The 20,558-nt window shown below is 40.5% G+C and overlaps 1 protein-coding gene across 4 annotated transcripts; it reads left to right on the top strand.

The window, feature by feature from the left end:
• Positions 1–2,763: 2,763 nt before the first annotated feature.
• Positions 2,764–12,391, top strand: LOC139916625 (porphobilinogen deaminase-like). Of its 4 annotated transcripts, none has more exons than XM_071905550.2 (14): positions 2,764–2,918; positions 5,715–5,768; positions 6,191–6,263; positions 7,414–7,463; positions 7,884–7,939; positions 9,331–9,408; positions 9,588–9,665; positions 9,778–9,853; positions 10,335–10,448; positions 10,541–10,579; positions 11,052–11,171; positions 11,283–11,336; positions 11,961–12,047; positions 12,131–12,390. In XM_071905550.2, the coding sequence occupies exons 1-14, from the start codon at positions 2,895–2,897 to the stop codon at positions 12,302–12,304; spliced, it is 1,077 nt and encodes a 358-aa protein (XP_071761651.1). In that variant the 5' UTR covers positions 2,764–2,894; the 3' UTR covers positions 12,305–12,390. The 4 variants fall into 4 exon arrangements, with proteins under 4 accessions (XP_071761651.1, XP_071761649.1, XP_071761650.1 ...); XM_071905548.2 differs by having other exon boundaries at positions 11,283–11,345; XM_071905549.2 differs by lacking the exon at positions 2,764–2,918 and adding an exon at positions 5,483–5,557 and having other exon boundaries at positions 12,131–12,391.
• Positions 12,392–20,558: the final 8,167 nt, after the last annotated feature.

Here is a 20,558-nt window from a genome sequence, read left to right as displayed (position 1 = left end):
TGAGGCATTTTTTGGGGAATACATGGAAGTGCAAACACTGCAAACATGTTCTTACAGATGATGGGACTTCATCTATAGCCTAATCACTTGTCTCTCATGTTCTCAAAACAGAACAGCTACGATCTCTTCCATGTATATACAGGAAATGGTTATGGCTCAGTTAAACTGTCACTGCATAATCTGCGTTCATAATAATATAAACATTTCAAAACTTCAAACCTGCTTATATCCACTACATTTTTGGGAACTAAATGGAGCAATAACTGATGGGGACTGACAAGATATGATTTGGTCATTTAGGCTAAGGTATGGAACATGCCACACCTTGCCATACCCAGCCAGTTGAATACTCCACCACAGGCTATAGCTACTACATTGAGGCTTGCATACAGAGTAATTCACAATGCATTGCAATAGCTTTTATTGGTCACCAGATGTCCTCGTTGAAACTATGCATGGAGCGCTTCCAGCTTTATTTCTCCAGTCACTAGTGTACTATGCCACCGACTGTATTGGAGTGTGTAGGCCAGTGATTCTCAACCTTTTTCATATCAAGGACCCCTAATTTAGTACACATTAGGGCCACGGACGGTCCGTGCATGAAGTATAATTCATTTGCAGTTGTTCACGTTGTATAATGAAAAATCAAAATTTTCGGGGTATTTCCTAATTTCATTGTCCTAAGACGTGCAATGCAATTCAGCGCACCAAGCGTCAGCTTGTTCCATTATCCAATTTGTACAATGAAAATTGAACAAGGAAGTCGAGAGCCGGAAACAGAGACAGCTCGCCTTCAAAGTAAAAGCGTGTTGGCTGCAGCGGTCAATTTAGGAAGAGCTAAACTAAATAAATAAACAAATAGCCTAAATAATGAACATAATTCATAACTGTTAACGCTTCGCTCATTTTTCTTTTATACACTTTGGGGATGAAACGGGATGAAACTATGTAAAAGGAAGCAGAGGCGGCGGAACCAGCCCCGGGGATTTTCAAAGTAAACGCACCGAGACGCACTGAGCCGCTGCAGTCATTTACGTTAAGTCAAACTTGTATGTGTGTTTGTGGTCTTGTTGTGTGCATGACTTTATCGATTATGCTGTAATGTGTAAGAGTACATTGATTTAGTTTTGGATTTAAGCACTGTCTTTTAATTTACTAGATGATTAGAAGAGATGGTTAATCTTTGTACAGTGCACATGTACAGTAGCTCATACTGGTCCCATAAAATGAATTCTTCATCATAAATCATTGTGGTATTGTTTTGTTGGATTTGTATTCATCAGTGATGATGTACACAACATGATCTAATTCTGTCAGTAAAAAATGCAACAATTCATGAAATAAAGTTAATTTTACTTGTGTATTGTGCCCCCTAGTGCCATTGTTAAAAGCCTATTAAAATGCTAAATGTCTTAAATAAGTGGAGGGAGTTATAAATACCTGCTAACTTAAAGAAATAATGTGTTGAATTATGTTTTTCCCCCTTAAAATCAAATAAAGGATGTGTATTGTTATTAATCATAGGTGGTAATTAAATGCAATACATTTACAGTAAGTACACAAATAATTTATTGTAATTTGGAATTTTCACTGAATTAACTCAGTAACACATTAAGGCACTGTCTTGTAAAGGAACTGTTTGTTCAATTTTCATTGTACAAGTTGGATAATGGAACAAGCTGACGCTTGGCGCGCTGAATTGCATTGCACGTCTTAGGACAATGAAATTAGGAAATACTCCGAAAAATTTGATTTTTCATTATACAACGTGAACAACTGCAAATTAATTATACTTCATGCACGGACCCACGGACCCCCATTTGATTATATTTTTTCTAGCGGACCCAAATCTGAGAATATTTTTAATGTTAGATATGATTTTGTCCAGAATTCCTTGACTATCTGTATTGTAGGCAGAGAGATAACAGTGAATCTATGACCAAAACAGTCATTCTTCTACATTCTCTAATTGTTTACTTCTTGTAAATTAAATAATGTTGAAGTTTAATAATTCATCAATTTGCTGAGGACCCCCTGGAACCCCCTCATGGACCACTGGTGGTCCCCGGACCCCACGTTGAGAACCACTGTAGTAGGCTACCACAACCACATATTTCACTATTCCACTTTCTAACCTCCTGTATTGCAAAAAAAAAAAGCTAAATATAGGCCAACTGCATCCCCATATTATCTCCCATCACTATGCTGAACTGCAGCCCCATGTCTTTCTCACTATGACAGAGTCTTTCCCTTTGACAATTTTATGCAATTTATATATTCAAATGGATGCCACTTGGGTAGCCTGCATGTGGCAAGGTGGCACTCGCCATACCTTAGGTAAAGCAAATTGATCTAGTAGTTTTTATTATAATAATGGAGAGCAAAGATCAAGAAAAAAAAGACAGAAATCTATTTGGAAATCATATGGGAGGGAAAAAAACACATCACATTGGGAGCTTTCATACGTGTAATAAATGATCAGATTGACCAAATAGTAATATCTTGTCAGTCATCAATCATTGCTCACTGCTCTACTTTGTCCCCTGAAATATAAGTTGACATATTTGGAAGATTTCGATGGCCAAACAGATGTAAGGACTTTGCCATAGCTTGTGGTTTAGTTAAATGACACGTCTGTACGTTCTGTATTTATTTTAACACGAGATTCAACCACCGGCCTATGCAATCCGTAAGAGGAAACTAAAAGAAGGAACAAGGAAATGAGCTCCAGCCGGTCCAATGACATCAGAGGTTACGCATTCATTCATTGGGGAGCGTTACGAGAGGTGCGCCCTCACTGTTTTCGTGTAATTAACGTTTCTGAATGGGCTCAGTGTCAAGCAAGACGCGCTGTTGAGACGTGCAACATCAGCTGACTGAAACGGATCACCGAGATGTCGGGGGAAGCAAGTTCTCCGGTAAGAAATGACCCAATCGACCCGGTGATTTGCACCATGCATGAGCCACATTCAATGCTTACTGTGGATGGCGTGCGCCATTTCCGCCTGCTCAGCCCATTAGAGCGCGCCGATTGGCTGACCTTTGCGTCTGTCTCGCAGTCCTGTTCTGCCATTGGACAGTAAACCAGAGGAGCCAGGTCTGACTCTTGTCAAAACTTTGACGAATAGCATGTAGAAATAGCAAACGCTAGCTCGCAATGAACGATTTAAATGGAAAGTTGATAGTTTATACTCATACCTCGCACATCGTTTTGCACTGCCAGATTAACAGAAGACCTGACGTAAAAGTTACATATCGTAGTTAGTTAACCTTAACTGATATCTAACGTTTACGTCAGCATCTTGTAAGGAGAGAACATCTCCCGAAACTCCACAAAAAAATCTGTCTTATTTAATGTGTTTACCGAGAAAACCCTCATAACTCTTACCTCCCAAAATATCACTTAATACTTTACTAAATCATTAGGAGGCACTTCTGAATTCGGCATGCATATAATTCACCAAGACGTACTTATTTTTTATAAAATCTCCGCTTTGCGAATTGGTTAGCATTGCTTGCTACTGCCCGCCCCTGGTAGAAGGTCGTGGAAATATCAGGCGAACCAATTGGTAAAGTTGAAATTTTATTGAATTAAGTACTGTTTAGTGTATTGCATTAATTCCGAATTGAAGAGTGGCTCCTACCAATTCAGAAAATGTCATGAGTCAATTTCTATGATGCATTTACCTGTGTCAATGAGCAAGGCAACATTAAATTGGCAGATTTTTTTAAATGTAGTTTGGCATGACGTTCCCTCGATACTGGAGAGGACGGAACTTATAAAAAGAAAACGCTTACTAGGCTAGTACCTACGATATGTCAACCACAGATATTTAGTCTAAACATGTCCCCTCTGTTGGAAAATTGCACTCATTGACTGCTAATGTCTCTTTTATGCCGAGACCTGCAATATTACAGACAGTTAAGTGCTATGAGGTGTAATAAGCCTGTAATAAACTGGTCAGATATTGCAGTTATCAACAACATCTATATTAGAGTTTGTCTGACACAAAGACTACAACTCATGACAGAGAATATAGGATGCAAAAACTATCCCTTTTATTGAACTGTAATTTTTAAACTCAGGATTCTTGTATTTCAGCCTTTTTAATCTTGGACTGATAAGAATGAAGTAGTGGTGTATATGTAGGAAAAATGGCCTAATGTCTGGTTTTAAGTTGGCCTATACAATTCTCGTTAAGATCTTCATAAAATCCAGAGATGTTAAGGAAGTCATTATGAATCTGCTCTGCTCCTAAGTATATGTTCACATTTGAATCTCGAAAACAGTGAAAATGAGAATCCGTGAACTTGCCTTCATAGACTTGGGCCAAGACAAGGCCCCTAAACCTAGCTAACGTGATGGAATGGAAACTTTGGCCCCTGTAGGTAAATAACAGTTGAAGTTTTTAAGTCTGTGATACAAAGAACATGAGAATAGGTGAGGAGAGGTGAGGCAACAGGGGGGACGGTACTTCCAAGAGCTACAGTGACCTGGGTGGATCTTTCACACAATAACTGTCTTAAATCTTAACACAAGAAGTTTTACCTTTCCAACAGTATCAAATGTATTTACAATGTTCATAAGCGTCCCAAAGTGGCACTTTTAATTGAGACTGGTGCTGGTGCATATTAAGTGAGAAAGTAATCCTGGGGCCAGAAGTGAAAATTACTGTGGCTGTCACCATTTTCCCTAGCTCTCTATATAACTGCTAACAGGCAAAGTTACTTCCTGAAAAGTACAATATGACCATGACATGGAATTAAGTAATACTACCTGGTTTTACTTTGTCTGTTTTTAAATTTGTAGAAGTGTTCAAAGTATGATTTTTAGGCTTGGATCTCCAAAACGATAGGGCTGAACAATATTGACAGAACATAATTTTGCTAGGTTTTTTTCTCAATATGGCAATTGTGATAAACATGTAGGCTCAGTTTGAATACAGTTAAATACTGTATGTTCTCCAAGACTTTAGGACTCCAAGACTTGGATTTGGATTGCAGATTTGGATTTTTGTTTTCCATTTATTGTACAGCCTTAATCCAGTACAGCTGTTATTGGTGGCTCACCATTCAGGAACTCTTATAGAGGTATGTGCACAAAAAAAATACTATTGTAAGGGGTGAAAAGACCAAATGCCCATCACTGATTTATAGGATTTCATTTTACATGATCTGTGTTTCAGTTGAGATGCAGAGTTTGTCTACCCACAGATGGCTGCTTGTTCCACAAACCTTTTGACCACACCTCATACCCAAGACCCTCCTTAGCTACCCCTCCCTGCCTTTTACAACGGACTCAGTGAATTGGCACATTTATCTTTCGGAACCAGAGATATCTTGGGGTGGAGGTCCTGAAGGGAGGAGGTGGAGGGGGGTGTCCGGTGGTTAAAAAGACTACTGTTCATTATCTATCGGCTATATGACCTCAGCACAGCTCCTTACCAAGACATAGCAGGCAGTCCCAGCCACACAGCGGACACAATAGCCTCTACAGTGCAGACGTTCAGTACGGCCGTAGAGAAGTATGGAAGAAGGACCTTACAAGTACATCAGGGTGAGATGAGCAGAGCAAAATGGTGCAGCACGTTTTGTAAACTGGTGGTAAAGATGGTTGCAAATGTGTTGGGGGCGATAGTCGGGGTTCGACGAGCGGGTCTAGGAGAGGTTTTAGTGTAGAAAACTCTTGACTGACCTCTCTTTTGTCCTAGCAGGATGGGAATGGAAAGGTTAGTCGGGTCATCCGGATTGGAACCCGCAAGAGCCAGGTACAGTACTGCTTATATTTTTACTTGTTAACTAAACATTTCAGAGAATATGGCTTTTACATCTTTCCTGGTTCATATGTTTTTTTGTGTCGTGATGTCTTTGCTTTAGGGGTTAGCTATCGTTTGAATGCGAAGAGCCTTAGTGTGTCAGTTAAATATGAATTATCTGATGCACCGTTCTTCCATGTCGGTTTAGATACAGCAGACCAAGACTTCTGGAGCTCTTCTAGTAGAGATAGGCTGGTCCTGTCTTAACAATGTCCTTTCCAGATAACTGCTCTTCATCTAGTGTGCCCTACTGATTTGGTGGTTATCCAGCATGCAGTGACTGTGTGGAGGGATGTTTGAATTTGGATGAAAAGAAGTATCGAGCAAAGGCCAATTGAGATAAAGTCAATTGCTGTTCCATTCTTTTGTCCCAGTTGGCTCGTATCCAGACTGACAGTGTTGCTGCCAAGTTGAAAGAGCTGTACCCTGACGTCCACTTGGAAATAGGTGAGACTATTCCCAGCTTTTGTTGTCTCCAAGAATATCTTATAGAGGCCTTGCAGTTGTATCACAAATCTCCTAGCAGCCATGTCTGGCTCCATCATGGAGGTCCATTGGAAACATAGCTGGCAAAAAAGAGAGATGTCTGAAAAACGTAGAGATGGTGTGGGTGTAGGTCAATTCAGTAACGTTAAGTAAAAATGAATTTTCTGATAAGGTAGATTTGTTTCTAAATGTTGGTGACTATGACACAGTAAACTGTCTTGTCTTTAGCCCTAGTCTCTATTCCAAAACACTCTTGAGTTGTAGCTTGAGCACTGTTGCCAACTTCATGTCTCTAGAATTAGTGACTTTTCAGACCCCCTGCTGAATTTATTTGTCAAAAGCGACTAGCAACAAATCTAGCAACTTTTTCCAACCATGGGGAACATTGTTAACGTGTTTACTCCCAAAGCATTTGGTGACAATTCTGTATGGTTGATGCCAATTTGTGCTACATGCTTGTCTAATCCAAAGAGGTTTGATGATCACAGCACTTCCTATACACAGTGTAGCCTGTCCCTCCGCTGAGAGCAATGGGCTGAAACAGATATATTGATATGCGAATTAACGTATTACACTATCTGGCGCCTTGTAGCGACTTTTTGAGACTGAGCTTGAGAAGGGTCAGCTCGGTTGAACAAACAGTTGCTTAGGCTAATTAAGCAAAGTAACCAATGCTAATGTTAACATGCAACTACTAGCCACTACTAACGCTAGCTTCTACTAGATAGAGTAGTACAGAGTAGTAGTAGATAGAGTGTTTTCAACAAGACAGTGCTGGTTAGCTGACCAGATACTATGGCTAGCAAGCTAACCAGCTGACATTATCAAAACAAAATTGATGTATTGGTGGGTAAATGATCAGTTCTTAGTCAAAAACAGCACAGAAAGTAACCAGATCTTTTCAGTTCTGTAGAGACGGACAAGTTTTACACTTAGAAATGCAGTTGTGTGGACCTCCAATATGGCCGCCATAGGGTGTCTTGCATCACCTAAAAGCCTTCTATATCATAATGTGGTGTAAATGTGAAGAGCTGTTTGAAAAAGACAATAACACTGTAGTTACTTATTGGGAATGATATTAATTAACCTTTCTGTCTTCACTTTATTTCAGTTGGCATGTCAACAACAGGAGACAAAATCCTTGACACAGCTTTATCAAAGGTGAAGCTCATCGTTTCATTGTGTATGCATATTTAACACTGAAAAAGAGTCTATTTTCATGTTGGCAACAAAAAAAAAAAATGTTAACTGACAGGTTTGCCTCTACCAACATCTACAAAAGACAGAAAACTCAAACAACCACTATATCATTGGGCTATTATTCAAATAAGCTCTGTGTTAAGAATTACAGTTTGAATCTGCTGCTTGTAAATGTGTAATTTTCAATGTAAATGTAAATTTTTGTTTTTCCTGTGTTTTTTTTCTAGTTTGTTGTCATGGCCTCAACTCTTTACTGTATATTCATACCACACAATATAAAAGGGTGTGCTTGTTGTGTGGAAGTACCAAGTATAATGGCTGGTACCCTAACAGTCTTCGAAAGTACATGCTAATGTGTGAACTGTTTGTTTGTCGATGCAGATTGGAGAGAAGAGTTTGTTCACCAAAGAACTGGAGAATGCTCTGGAGAGGAATGAGTAAGTGTAAACGGTGTCATCTGTGGCTGACACCACACTGGCTTCACAGCATTGTTTCAGCAACGGACAGTAACTATTAGGTTTTCACCGATATGGGCTTGGTTTCAGAAGGCTGATGCTTTTGGATTGAAGTTGCCGACGGCAGATATTTTGTGCCGATATTTTTTTTATTTTATTTATTTATTTACTTGACAACAATAACAATACAACACAAAACACACAGAACTGACAAAAACATAAACGTGTAGAGACATCAGAAAAGAGAAGAAAAATACTGTAAACATAACAAGTGTACAACAAAGTATATTAACTAGACAGAATGGAGATCACAGCCCAGTTATGAAGAAAAAAGGTAGAGAAAGTCTAACTGATATAAGCAAATGCAGGTATAGTCATATAAGCTTATAGCCTGCGTAAATAAAACTTATAAAGTTACATAAAAGAACAGAACATAATAAAATATTATACACTCCATTTACAGTTTTTATAAATAATGCCAATACAAAAGGCACAACCCCCTCCAAAAAAAAGCAGAAAACAGGAAAAGAAGAATACAAAAACAAATAGGACATATCAAAGCTCAATATCCCATGCCTTTATAACCAATAGTTTTTCCCATTTACCACTGAAAGCAAGTCCCTTACCTTTCCCTCTCATAATTAGCCTTTCCAACAAATAGTGATGTTTGAGGAAAGAAATAAATGAAGCCAATGATAACTGTTTATTTGGAGTGTTAAATATGTAAAGTTTGCCAATATTTAATATTTTAAATTTGATTATTTTCTCACCAAAAAAATGACAAGGATTCAGTGTTTCCTCCAGAATTGTATTGTTGTCAGGGTAGAAAACCCTCTGAAACAGCATTTAGACCACAGGACACTAAAACTCTCCAATGAAACCTATAATAATAATAAGTATTCATGGGCTTGTGCATTATCACATTAGAGTCAATTCAGGTTAAGGGCTTCCCCTAGACAACCAGAGTAGTATTGATCAATTCTGAAATAAATATGTGATTTTCTTTTTTTTATATATAACAAACTGCACCACACACATGATATTGGAGGTGAACAACACTGTCTGGCCAATATTACCCATAGCAAACCTTTTAATTATCAATCACCATGCTGATTTTCCCTGTCCATAACATGCACACAAACAGCTAAAGATCAGGCGCTATCCTCCACGTTGCATAGCAGTAAGTCCACTTCAGACAAAATGCATGGAAAGGGGAAACCTTTGATTTTCCCCACAGCCTTTGATGTAGCGGGCGTCTCTGTGCTGTTGCTGCCTTGAAGCTCTGAAGAATGGCACACCAGTGAATGGCTGTATTATACCATAAGACCTAAATGGACAATCTATACATCAGTCTGTTCCTCTGTGTCCCACAGGGTTGATCTGGTCGTTCACTCGCTGAAAGACCTGCCCACCACTCTGCCTCCAGGATTCACCATCGGTGCTGTGTTGAAGTAAGTCCACATACACACACTCAAACACACACGCACACAGTAGTGTCTCTGTCGAAGTCTACAGTGTGTCATGATACATTCAGCACCACTTCTTGCTGCTTTAAAGGGGCACTAAGTAAGATTTTTACTGCCCCATGACTCAACCAGTGATTCAATACTTCCCTGCTTTCTGCTTTCAGGCGAGAAAACCCCCATGATGCAGTAGTCCTACACCCGAAAAACATGGGAAAAACCCTTGACACATTACCGCAAAATAGGTACAGTGTGAGAGAAAATGCCACTGTTCCCCCCAGGAATTTGTTATTGTTTTTCAACACATTTCAGAAGTATTGCAAAACGTGAATTGAGTTCATGCTGTGCGGTTCGCAGTGTGATCGGCACCAGCTCACTGAGACGGGCCGCTCAGCTGAAGAAGAGATTTCCTCACCTGGAGTTCAAAGATATTGTATCCTTTCTCAAGTCTTTCTCTCTCTTGAAAGTTGTACTCTTGCAAGCTAAGGAACGTTAGGGAAAACTATACATACATAAAAAAGTTTGAAGAAATCATGGCAATTCCGTCAACAAACGCCAAATCTAATGTCACCTAAATAACAAAATTCCTGATCACAGTAATGTGTTTGTATTGGATTTGCAAACATATGTAGAAACCCTGGTAATATATTTCGGGATCATTTGTCTATAGCTGTTTTTTATACTAAATTTAGTTATTATTGGTCTACTTTCACATGTTAATAACATTTTACTCAACATTACAACCCTGCTAAGTTCAAATCAGATTATGAATCAGACCGATATATCGATAATTCTTCATTTAAAGGCATAATGTATAGACAGATAGCAAGTAAGTAGCCAGCTCTCAAGGTGATCCTACATACTGTAGGTTGATATTCGTTCCTGAGGCGTTCTTCCTTAGCTTGAGTCTTAAGCGTGGAAACCTGAACACGCGTTTGAAGAAGCTAGATGAGAAGGAGGACTTCGCTGCCATCATCCTGGCCGCTGCTGGCCTCAAGCGAATGGGCTGGGACAATCGCATCAGCCAGGTACCTCAGTTCTCTCTAGGACTTCTGGGTGATGTTTCTCATGCAACGGTCATTCTTTAACTCCAGACTGTCTGCTTTTTCTGCACTGGTAGATCCTGGGGCCCGAGGACTGTATGTATGCTGTCGGACAGGTACGTACAATGCAGAGGTCTTTGTGAAAGCAGTTCATGTAATACTAACAGTTCATGTCATTGTTTGTTAGGGAATAGTGGGATGGGAATAATAATTGTAATAAGTAGGGGTTTAAGCCTGCAGGACAGAAACCCTATTGGGTTTTCATTTCCGCCATGATAGTTTTTCCGCCATTTTTCGTTATTTCTCCTGCAAAATCGATCCAACCTCAACAAAATTTGCACCCACCATATATGGACTACCTAGATTATGGCCACAGATTGTTGTTGGTGATGTCAGAAATCACACAAATTAGGGTCCATCACCAAAGTAGTATTTAACACCTGCAAGCTTAAGTGAGCAATATTTTCAAGTGGGAGGCTCATATTTACCGTCTTTCCCCATGTGATGTTAATGCAGCATAAAACAGGTTTTTACATACAAATTCATAGATAATAATAACACAACTCATCCGTGTGTGTGCGTCATCAGGGGGCGCTGGCAGTGGAGGTTCGGGCCAGAGATGTAGACATCCTGGAGATGGTATCCGTGCTTCATGACCCCGACACTGTGCTGCGCTGCATCGCCGAGAGAGCCTTCCTCAGACACCTGGTACAACACACACACACACACACAGGCTCACACACACACCCATTCTTCAACTCCACATTTCCACATTGAGTGTGTAGATCCCGGTGCATTCAATGTACCTCTCGTTTCTAGGAGGGTGGGTGCAGCGTTCCAGTGGCTGTACACACTGAAGTGAAAGACTCCCAGGTAAGAATGGTGGGTACACACTCACACATATGCACAACATCGGCTTATTACCTCTGCCATGGAGGGTGTGTTTCCTAATGGAGATAGAGACTCGATTCCAAATCCCAAGGGTTTGAGGGGTCAAGAAATCGTTTAACTTGAAAAGGAATGATGTCTTTGGTTGTAAACACAAGTTGGAGAATGGTTCAGCTTTGGCAGAGGTTTGTGCTCTTAAAGCGGCTTCTGCTGATCGGCCTTCATTCATTTCACATGATATCCCAGACATCATCGATCAGATTTTGACAGCCCGTATTCAGCTACCCTCCAGGATCATCAGTGTACTGGTTTTGGAGTTTCCACCATTTTGAGTTTATTGGAAAACTATAAAAAGGCTTTTTTTTTTACTGTTATTTTGATCTGATTTATCTCAATCAATATTGGCCTTCAAAACCCATATTGGTTGAACCCTATACTCTTCACCGATTGGCCCACAGGGGAATGACATGTTCACTGTTGCCTTGCGTTATTGGAAAACCTGAACTAAACGGATCAAGGGGAAAAACGAGCGGATCAAGACATATCTTTAACTAAAAATGTGTGAAATTTGAAGGTCTTTAATGCGTTATGTGTTACGCGTTTCCCCAGCTCTACCTGACGGGGGCGGTGTACAGCCTGGATGGCTCAGACAGTCTGAAGGAGACCATGCAGACCAGCATCACTGATCTTAACAAGGTAACAGCAGGCACGTCATGCATCGTCCGCACATCGCGCATATCATCCGTTTGTACTGACCATGTGCGATACATGCGTGATAGATTCCAGAGGAGGTGGACGAGCGAGTCCAGAGAGTGGGGGTCACCGCAGACAAGATCGGCGGTCCGGCCCAGGACAACGCCGAGAAGCTGGGGATCGACCTGGCCAACCTGCTGCTGAGCAAAGGAGCCAAGGAGATCCTGACGGTGGCCAGGCAGCTGAACGATGCCAGATAATGCCGCCTGGATGAGGAGCGCGGCCCTGGAGACGAATGTTGACCTAGAGTGCGATCAATCCCAGTACTGTGTCAAATAACACTTGATTTCCTTTTTTTTATGTTATTATTATGTTATATTTTTGATTGCTTGCTTGAGCAAAAGTGGCAGTTGGACGGTGCGCCGGCTTCCTGTTCGTTCCCTTGCACCAGGTGAGCTCGATCAATGGCATATAAAGTATTGATGAGGGTTTTCAAGGACTACTTTGACCAAAGTCGTGCTCAGTGTCGTACGACTCTTTGGGATTTGAAATAGTCCTTGCAGAAATGTGTACTTTGGTATGTTGGAGAATCAGCTGTCACCATCAGCTTGTTCTGCAGTCTGTTGCACTCCTGGTCTTGGCTCTAGCCTGTCCTCGTATACCTCATGGAACCATCTCTTAACCATCTCTTGAGAGGTACATTTTTTTCCCCATGCCCAAGGACAGTTAGGTTTGTGTTAGTGAACATCTACTACTGTTCCCCATAAGCAGAAACAAGAGAAGAGTTTACCCCGACTGCCTCTTTGAGCTCTCAGCTCCTCTGAGACTGAACTGGAAAAGCTGGAATTTTGATTGTACCAAAGATGAGTTTTCAGGCACGTGGGTACATTTTCTGGTTCAGAGCAGGTAATACTACAGCGAATTGCAGCTCATTTGAGTATAAACGTTCCGAGAAACATCCTCTATGTATGCAAAGTCTGTCCTCCACTCATCAGCTCCAGGCTCTACAGCTGAGAGGCACAGACTAGAGCCTTCATTTTCTTTCTCGCTTTGCAAAAACCTGTTCACTAATACTTTATCGGACTGATTGACGTCCATGGGAATAACAAATGTAAATTGTCAAATCTTTTATTACGCCAGCTAAAAAGAGAGCCTTTCCTCCCCCGCATGGCCTTCATTCAGCTCATGTTGAGTTCAGTGTTTTCAGCTGATGAGGTTTCCTGCTTTTTAAGAATGCGCTACAGTAGCTACCTCTTTTACCAAGAGATAATATATATTATATCCATTATGGCAAGCGGGAGGGACCATTTTATTTGACTTAACCCTCGACACAGCAAGGCTGGGGTTTGTACAGCTTAGTACTGCACATAACCTAGAGTACAGTTTCACCGCATTATTGGAGAATAACTGGTAGGAGCTACAACTAGCGCACGGACATCCCCTGCCTCTCAGTTTTCAATTATTTGTGCTGATTTTAAGTGTGCACTTGACCACAGTGTATCGAAGTTTTGTCCTGCTTATGCTTAGCTGATATGATATCTGATAGATACCATAGAATCTGATAGAATAGTGGACCGTTTGAAAAAGGAGCATGGGCACGGCGGTAGATCTGTCTGTGGATGAATTTTGAGATGGTAAGAACTCAGAGAAATGCACAACTGCATAGAATGCCGTGCAAGAACTGGGTGTAAAACCTGTAGTTAAATTGTAATCCGCATAATTTGTTTTTTTTATTATGATTTTGTCTCCATCTTTGGTGCTAAGCGCTCATTGCTGTGGTGTTTCTGCACTGCGCTTCCCGGAGATCACCTGTCAATCAAACAGTGTGTCCAGTACTGTGGTGTCTTTTTCCTTGGATTTTCTGTTTAGTCATGGTGGCTATCACTGCTCATGCTAACTACCCAGTTCTTCTTCTATTCATTCCAAACAAACCGGAAACGTAAATCACTCCCTGTGCGCCAGAGGATTTTTGCCAGGAAAGAGCTATCCGACACCAGGTGTTTAGAACAGCAAATGTAAAAGCTTTCATGAACTGGATATAGGTTGAATCACTGTCAGTAATAGAGCGTAGCAAAATGGACATTAATTTATATGAAAATGTTGCGGATTATTATTTAAACCGTATCAGTGTTTTATAGCTGTGTAGCCACACACTTTTTAATTGGTTGTAAAGCTTGATGTAAATGGCATTTTATGGTCTCTTTCAAGAAGATGGTTATTGTCAACAGTTTTGTAGTTCAGCCGGAACAATTCACAATTTTATTGGGTTACACTTTTCCCATATAAAGGAAAATGAAAACAATCTTTGCAGCTTAAGTCTTGTGTTGTATGTTGCAGCACTCTATTTCACATATCAAAGCTGAAGGTGTATTTCCAAAAGCAAGAGATTTCCCAAATTCTTCAGCACTGTATACCTTAATGACTTTGGCCTAAGTGATATAGAAGACTGTAGAATACCTTGTTGACTCTGGATTGTCATTGTTTTGTGCCTTTCTCTAGTTTCTGTCAAAGTAAATACAGTCTGTCATTCATATCCAAGTAAACCGCATATTTGCCTTCAAGGTTACATAGGGCCATGTCTGTTTTCTCTATGATAAATCACAGTAGGTCTTCTTTGCTGTCTTGATCCCATTCATTGCATCAGTATACCCCCTGTACAGTTAGTGTGATACCATTATTATATTTCTTTTATATTATAGTTCTTTATTATATATTTGACTTAAGTTGCAACTGTTTATAAGTTGAAGCTCCCTAGACAATGTGAGGGAACATTAGCCATATTTTTTGTTTTACAGCTTTAATTTCTGTATAGGAGTAACATAGAATATTTCTGTATTTGGAATTCCTATGTTTATACTCATCGTTGCCATCAATCAGCTAATGATACAATGCTCACATGTCGTCTCAAAGTGTCCTTGCTTTGTCACTTTTGTGAACGTTGTCAAATAAAACCACTGATTTCATGAAACAAATGTCAATAAAGCTATGTGTGATACCTATCCAGATTTTGCATTTGTCTTCTCTATTGTAGGTCATGATGAAGTGTTAGGTTGGTGAGAAGAGATCTAAGATATGTCGTGGTTTGTGTTACTATTAGGTTTAGGCCGATACATGAGTTTGTCAATTTATCGGGCCATTATTGGAAATGTATTAAATATTGGATATGGGCCATGGAGGTTCCTCACTGACCACAGCTAATAAAAACACATTTAAGTTTATTTTCTTTGCGCAATTTCATTCATTCATTTAATTGTTTTTTTAACAATTAAAAAAAAATCCTACAGTTGAATAGGTGTGGTGTGTCACATTGCCTTAAAGAGTTGCTAACCCTAAAGAATTCCAGTTCAATGGAAAATTTTAGTGTCTTAAATTCCAGTCATTGTAATGTTTTGGCATGAAAATGGCAAATTTTAAACATATTGAATATAGTGGACTTCCTGGTTAAATAAAGGTTAAATAAAAAATAAAAATTGGCAAACACGAGTTGTTGTATTACCAAACTCAAGATCATAATGCACAACAAATTATTTTATTATTACTCAGACCAAATAACTTGCCTCTTACTGAAATATTGCAAACAGATGTACAAAGATGCAAAGCCACCCAAGCTGAAGCCTTAAGGTGTTTTCTGACAGGTAACCTTGGTCTTCATTGGGGGCAGTTTCAGCGTCTTTGCCTCTACAGGCCCTCTCACCCAGTCCACTTTCAGCTTCCCATACTGGATCTGCCCAGACGGCTCCAGAGTGAAGCTATTGAGCTGGAAGTCCAGTGGGAGCACATGGTGGAACTGGAACGAAGCCTCCTCCAGTGTGTCCGTCATCTGAATCTTCCGCACCACCCTCTGACTCGCTTCTACCTGGCTGAGCTGCGGGGTGGGAATGGAGGCCGAGGGATGTTTGGCATCGCAACAGTTCACCAGATGCTCCGCAGCGGCCAACCGAGTAGCCCGCAGAGAACGGAAACCTTGGAAAGAGATGAGTTTGTAAAGGTTCTGCCTCCAGTCGGGCACTGGCTTCTGGTCTCTCGGGCCTTTGATGGGGTCCAGGCAGAAGTATTTGGTCCAGTGGTACTCAGTTTGGGAGACTGAACTTAGCTGCATCAGACTTCTCTCTCTGCTCAGCAAACCATTCCCAGTGTCACTTGAGACAGGCTGGACAGACTTGGAGTGGCCAGGATGAGTTGGTTGGGCGGGATAGGTAGGTTGGCCAAATTGTGTAGGATGGAATGGGTACCTGGGACCTCCAGGATGGATGAGCTGGGTACAATAGATGGACTGCATGGGTTGGACAGGTACAGTGCCAAATACAGCAGGGCGTTGCGCAATGGAGGGAAGTTTTACACGGCTTGACGAGTTCTCTTTGAAGGTTTTGGACCTCTTATAGAGGCCCAGGAGGTCACAACCAAAGGGCGCAGATGCCCCCATTGTTTGGTCTCTGACGCCGTCCTTTTGGGCCAAGGACCGGGAGAACTTTTGATCCCTCTTCAGCAAGTGTTCAGGAAGCTTGAAGTCTGGGTGAGGTTTAGGATCCTCCTGGGTTGGAGGGTGAGGGTGCCTCCGGGCATGTGGAGGCAAGCTTTGGGGCTTCACGGGTGGTAGGTAAGGGGTAAGCTTTGGTTCTGAAAGAATACATATAACAAAAAGAAAGTGAAAAGGAAAACTTTGGGATGGTGGTTTAAATAAGAAGTCATGTCTTGATGTGATGTGCATTAAATGGATTTGTACAGGTACAGTCGTGATGACAATAACCTTGCGCTGGGCTGAAAGTATCTGGGGTCGCCACTGGAAGTTCCACCAGAGGCTCTATCCAGTCTATAAAAATGGAGAAGGTGTTGGAGAAAGACAGAAGGAAAAATAATAGCATATCAAAGTATTTTCACTTGCACAGACCAAAAACTAGATTCCTTACTCATCGTCTGATGGCATATTGTGCACTCACAATATAATATGTAATGTACTGATAAGTTGATATGCATTGATAAGATGTTAACGCAGGCATTTGGGGCAGCCCTGGGTCTTTCAGAAAAGAGCAGGAACATGGGTATTCATTCAGCTGACCCAGCTTGCAATGTATACAGCTGAGCTATAGGCTGATACAGATGTACAATGAATGTGTAAATAATGATGGGTATCAGTTTATATGTGAATTTTCAACTTAATTGCAAGATCTTACTTGGACTGTTAATGTCGATTTATTTTAAACGTATGCACATCTGGAAGTCCCACATTTTGTCCAAATGCACAACATCTGCTACCGTACCTTTAGACATGGAACTGGATATTCTCTGTTTATACGGCACAGGGAGTTGGACTAGAGGTGTGCTGGCTTCACAAAGCTCCATGTCTTCTCTCAGTTCTGAATCCAGCCGATGCAGGAGTTTATATCTAGTTTCATCACAAGAGGTAAGCTCCATGTCTTCTCTCAGTTCTGAATCCAGCTGATGCAGGAGTTTATATCTAGTTTCATCACAAGAGGTTTGCCTAGGCAGATGATTCAGAAATGATGTTAGTTGACTTGAATTCAAACTGTTTTGTGGGCAAACTTTAGGTAAAAAGCTCTAAACAATTGTAAACCAGTGTTCGGGTGTAACAAGTTTACAACCTTTCGCAAACTGCATATTGAACTTCCCTCTTACCTCCCAGCCTCATCGCTCATCTTGTCACTGTCAGAAGTTTTCAGTCGGTTCAGCAGATCAGTCTTGGTGTGGATATTGTAGGAGTGCTTCAGGATCTCTTTGGCCATGGTCCTGAGCTCTGCAGACTTGTCCAGCAGAAGCTCAACCAGCTCAGGTAAGTAATTTTCCTTTCCCTGGAATACAAAAGTATTATTTACTCATGACAACACAACCCATTTTAACTCAAATAGGGGTATAGGGGTCTAATCATCCGGCTTCTGCAGCCTTTTAAAGAGTAACTAAACCCCAAACCCAAATCTGTGTAAAGCCTGACATCTAATGGTTAAAAGTGTGCTACTGTAATCTGCTATTGGCTGATCTTTGGTACCAGGTGATGTCACCTTCTATAGAGTACAACAGGTGGTGAGACCTGAGACCTTTGCTGCTTTGTATAAATCTTAGACTTCAGTTTAAAAACAATTTTGTTACAGAAAATAATAACAGTGTTTATGTGTGTATGTATGTATAAATGTATTTGTATGTATATGGGTATGTGTAGGCATGTGTATGTACATGTATACAGTATGTGTGCACGTACAGTATATGTGTGTATATATTTATTAGTAGTAGTCTTATTATTAGTATTATAATTATCATTATTATTTGATTAGATTATTATTATTATTTTTTTTTCATTTTTTATTATTTATTTTTTATTTTTTTCATTTTTTATTTTTATTTATTTATTTTTTCATTTTATTATTATTTTTATCCTATGCTATATGCCTAGGTATTACGTAGGCATGAGTTATCCGAAGCCAGCCAGGGGAGGGGAAGGGAGTAAGCTAGGGTGGGATAAAATGTTAGGTTTCTTTATTTATTTTTTTTCTCTCTCTTGAATTACAATGTCCGCAACATATTATGTTATGGAGATGTATGGACACATATGAATGTGATACATGCGGGCATGTGTATATGATTTATTATTGTCACACCGTAAAGAAACAAAATAAAAATTTGATCACAAAAAAAAAGAAAATAATAACAGTCGAACAGTTAGTTTCCAAAATGCTGTATATCCATTTTTAAAAGATCATTATCTGATGTTCATCATTCAGTATCTGTAAAATATAGAGTATCCAGTCTGTAGAAGTGTTATAATTTTCTAAACCAAAGACTTAAAATCTATCCTTTAAAAATTACCATGATTTGTTTCTTTTTTTTTTTTTTTTTGCTGTCAATGATATTTGTAGGAGTAATTTTTTCACACAACATTTTTCATTTTCTCAAATTTTGGATAACTTATTTTTAAGTAAAACTCAATTGGTCAATTTATTAGGTCTCTACTCTCCTCTCAGCATTGTGATTCAACAACATACCTGGTCCCATGGAAGGAAGACCTGCAGGTTCTTCATGCCTCCAACCCGTTTCCAGTGGGGGTTTCTCTTGTTGATGTGCTGAAGGAAGCAGAGCACATTCTTCTGTACCAGCGGCTGGCAGATGCCAAAGGTCTTGTTCAGGCAGAGCAGGGCGTCTGTGCACTTCTCATACACAAAACAGTCCATACCGTCCATAGTCAACAGCACACTGGCCATCACATCGCTCAGGTTGAGGCTGGGTCTCTTCACCAGCCACTGGCTCCTGGCAATGTGTTTCAGCACACTGAGGAGGGGATTTGCCACCTCTTCTTCCCTCTCCTCTTCTTCCTCCTCCTCCTCCTCCTCCTCCCCCTCCCCCTCTTCCTCCACCTCCTCCTCTTCTGGTGGATGGTGCTTCATTGGGGTACGGGGAGCTTTGGGCTGATGTTGGATGAACCATATAATCCCGGAGTTGGCCGCCAACATTGTGATCTCGTCCACCTGATCATCACTCTGAAAGGTATGAGCGGTATGAAAGGTGTGAAAGGTTTGATCCTGTTCCGCCATTTTGGGAGATTCCCTTCCTTTCTTCCAGCTGCGGATGACAGAGTTGGGGATGAAGCCATCTGGAGCTATTGGCCATTTCGGAAGCTTTGTGTTCACATGAAGAGTTGGAGACTTCATGTCCTGATCTTCTGCCCTTTCCATTGGCTCAGGCTCCAGACTCGCTTCCTCCACTTCCTCTGTATGCTCCTTCGTCTTAACCTTTACCTTCTCCAAGTTTTTAACCAGCAACACAGCATGAGAACCGAGGCTTTGCAATAGGGGAAACACACTGAAAAGAACAAAGATTTACTAGTGGAACATCCCAGAAATTGTATATACTCACAGCACACTCATATTGCCATAATCAAAATGTATTATTAGTTTATATGGTAAATTTATCTCATCTGTCATTCTCCTTCCATTTACTACAAGATCTAAGCATCTAAGCTAACTCAGTGGTCGGTGGTGTAGGTTTCAAACTCTGGATAGCAAATTGTGGACATAGCAGTTGCCTACAACAATTCAGTTTTCCCTCACTTCATCAGAAAGATCCAAACAAAAGATACAAATTTACATGAGAAAAGTCTGTAGGTGTGAGAGTGTGGAGAATTATTGGTCAGTGTGAAATACAGTAAGACATTTTAAAAGTCAACCCTGATCTGAAGGGCAAACATGAATTCATTTGTTGTTTAAAGCCATTAAAAGAAGTTTCAAACAACTAGGAGAAAGGCTCCATTTTTAAAGGGGAAGTGGTGTTTGTGCTGGTGACCAAAGCCAACCACAAAATGTGCTTCAGTAAAATTTGTGTTTCTAAAAATACAGAGTCATCCTTGTCCTCATATTGAGGCGATCATGTCCCCCTGTCTCCCCCAAATCTACACCTATGGGAGCCTGAGAGGGTCAATAACCCAGACTGCTTTTTTCTGCTGCTGGACCATCCCCTCCTCACCTTTATCACGTCTTGAAGCTGAGGAGGGAACTTTCTCCATTCTGGAAC

The sequence above is a fragment of the Centroberyx gerrardi genome, chromosome 6 (assembly GCF_048128805.1).
Source record: "Centroberyx gerrardi isolate f3 chromosome 6, fCenGer3.hap1.cur.20231027, whole genome shotgun sequence".
Taxonomy (NCBI): Eukaryota; Metazoa; Chordata; class Actinopteri; order Beryciformes; family Berycidae; genus Centroberyx; species Centroberyx gerrardi.
The sequence above is the reverse complement of the archived record's forward strand: the minus strand, read 5'-3'. Positions and strand labels throughout refer to the sequence as shown.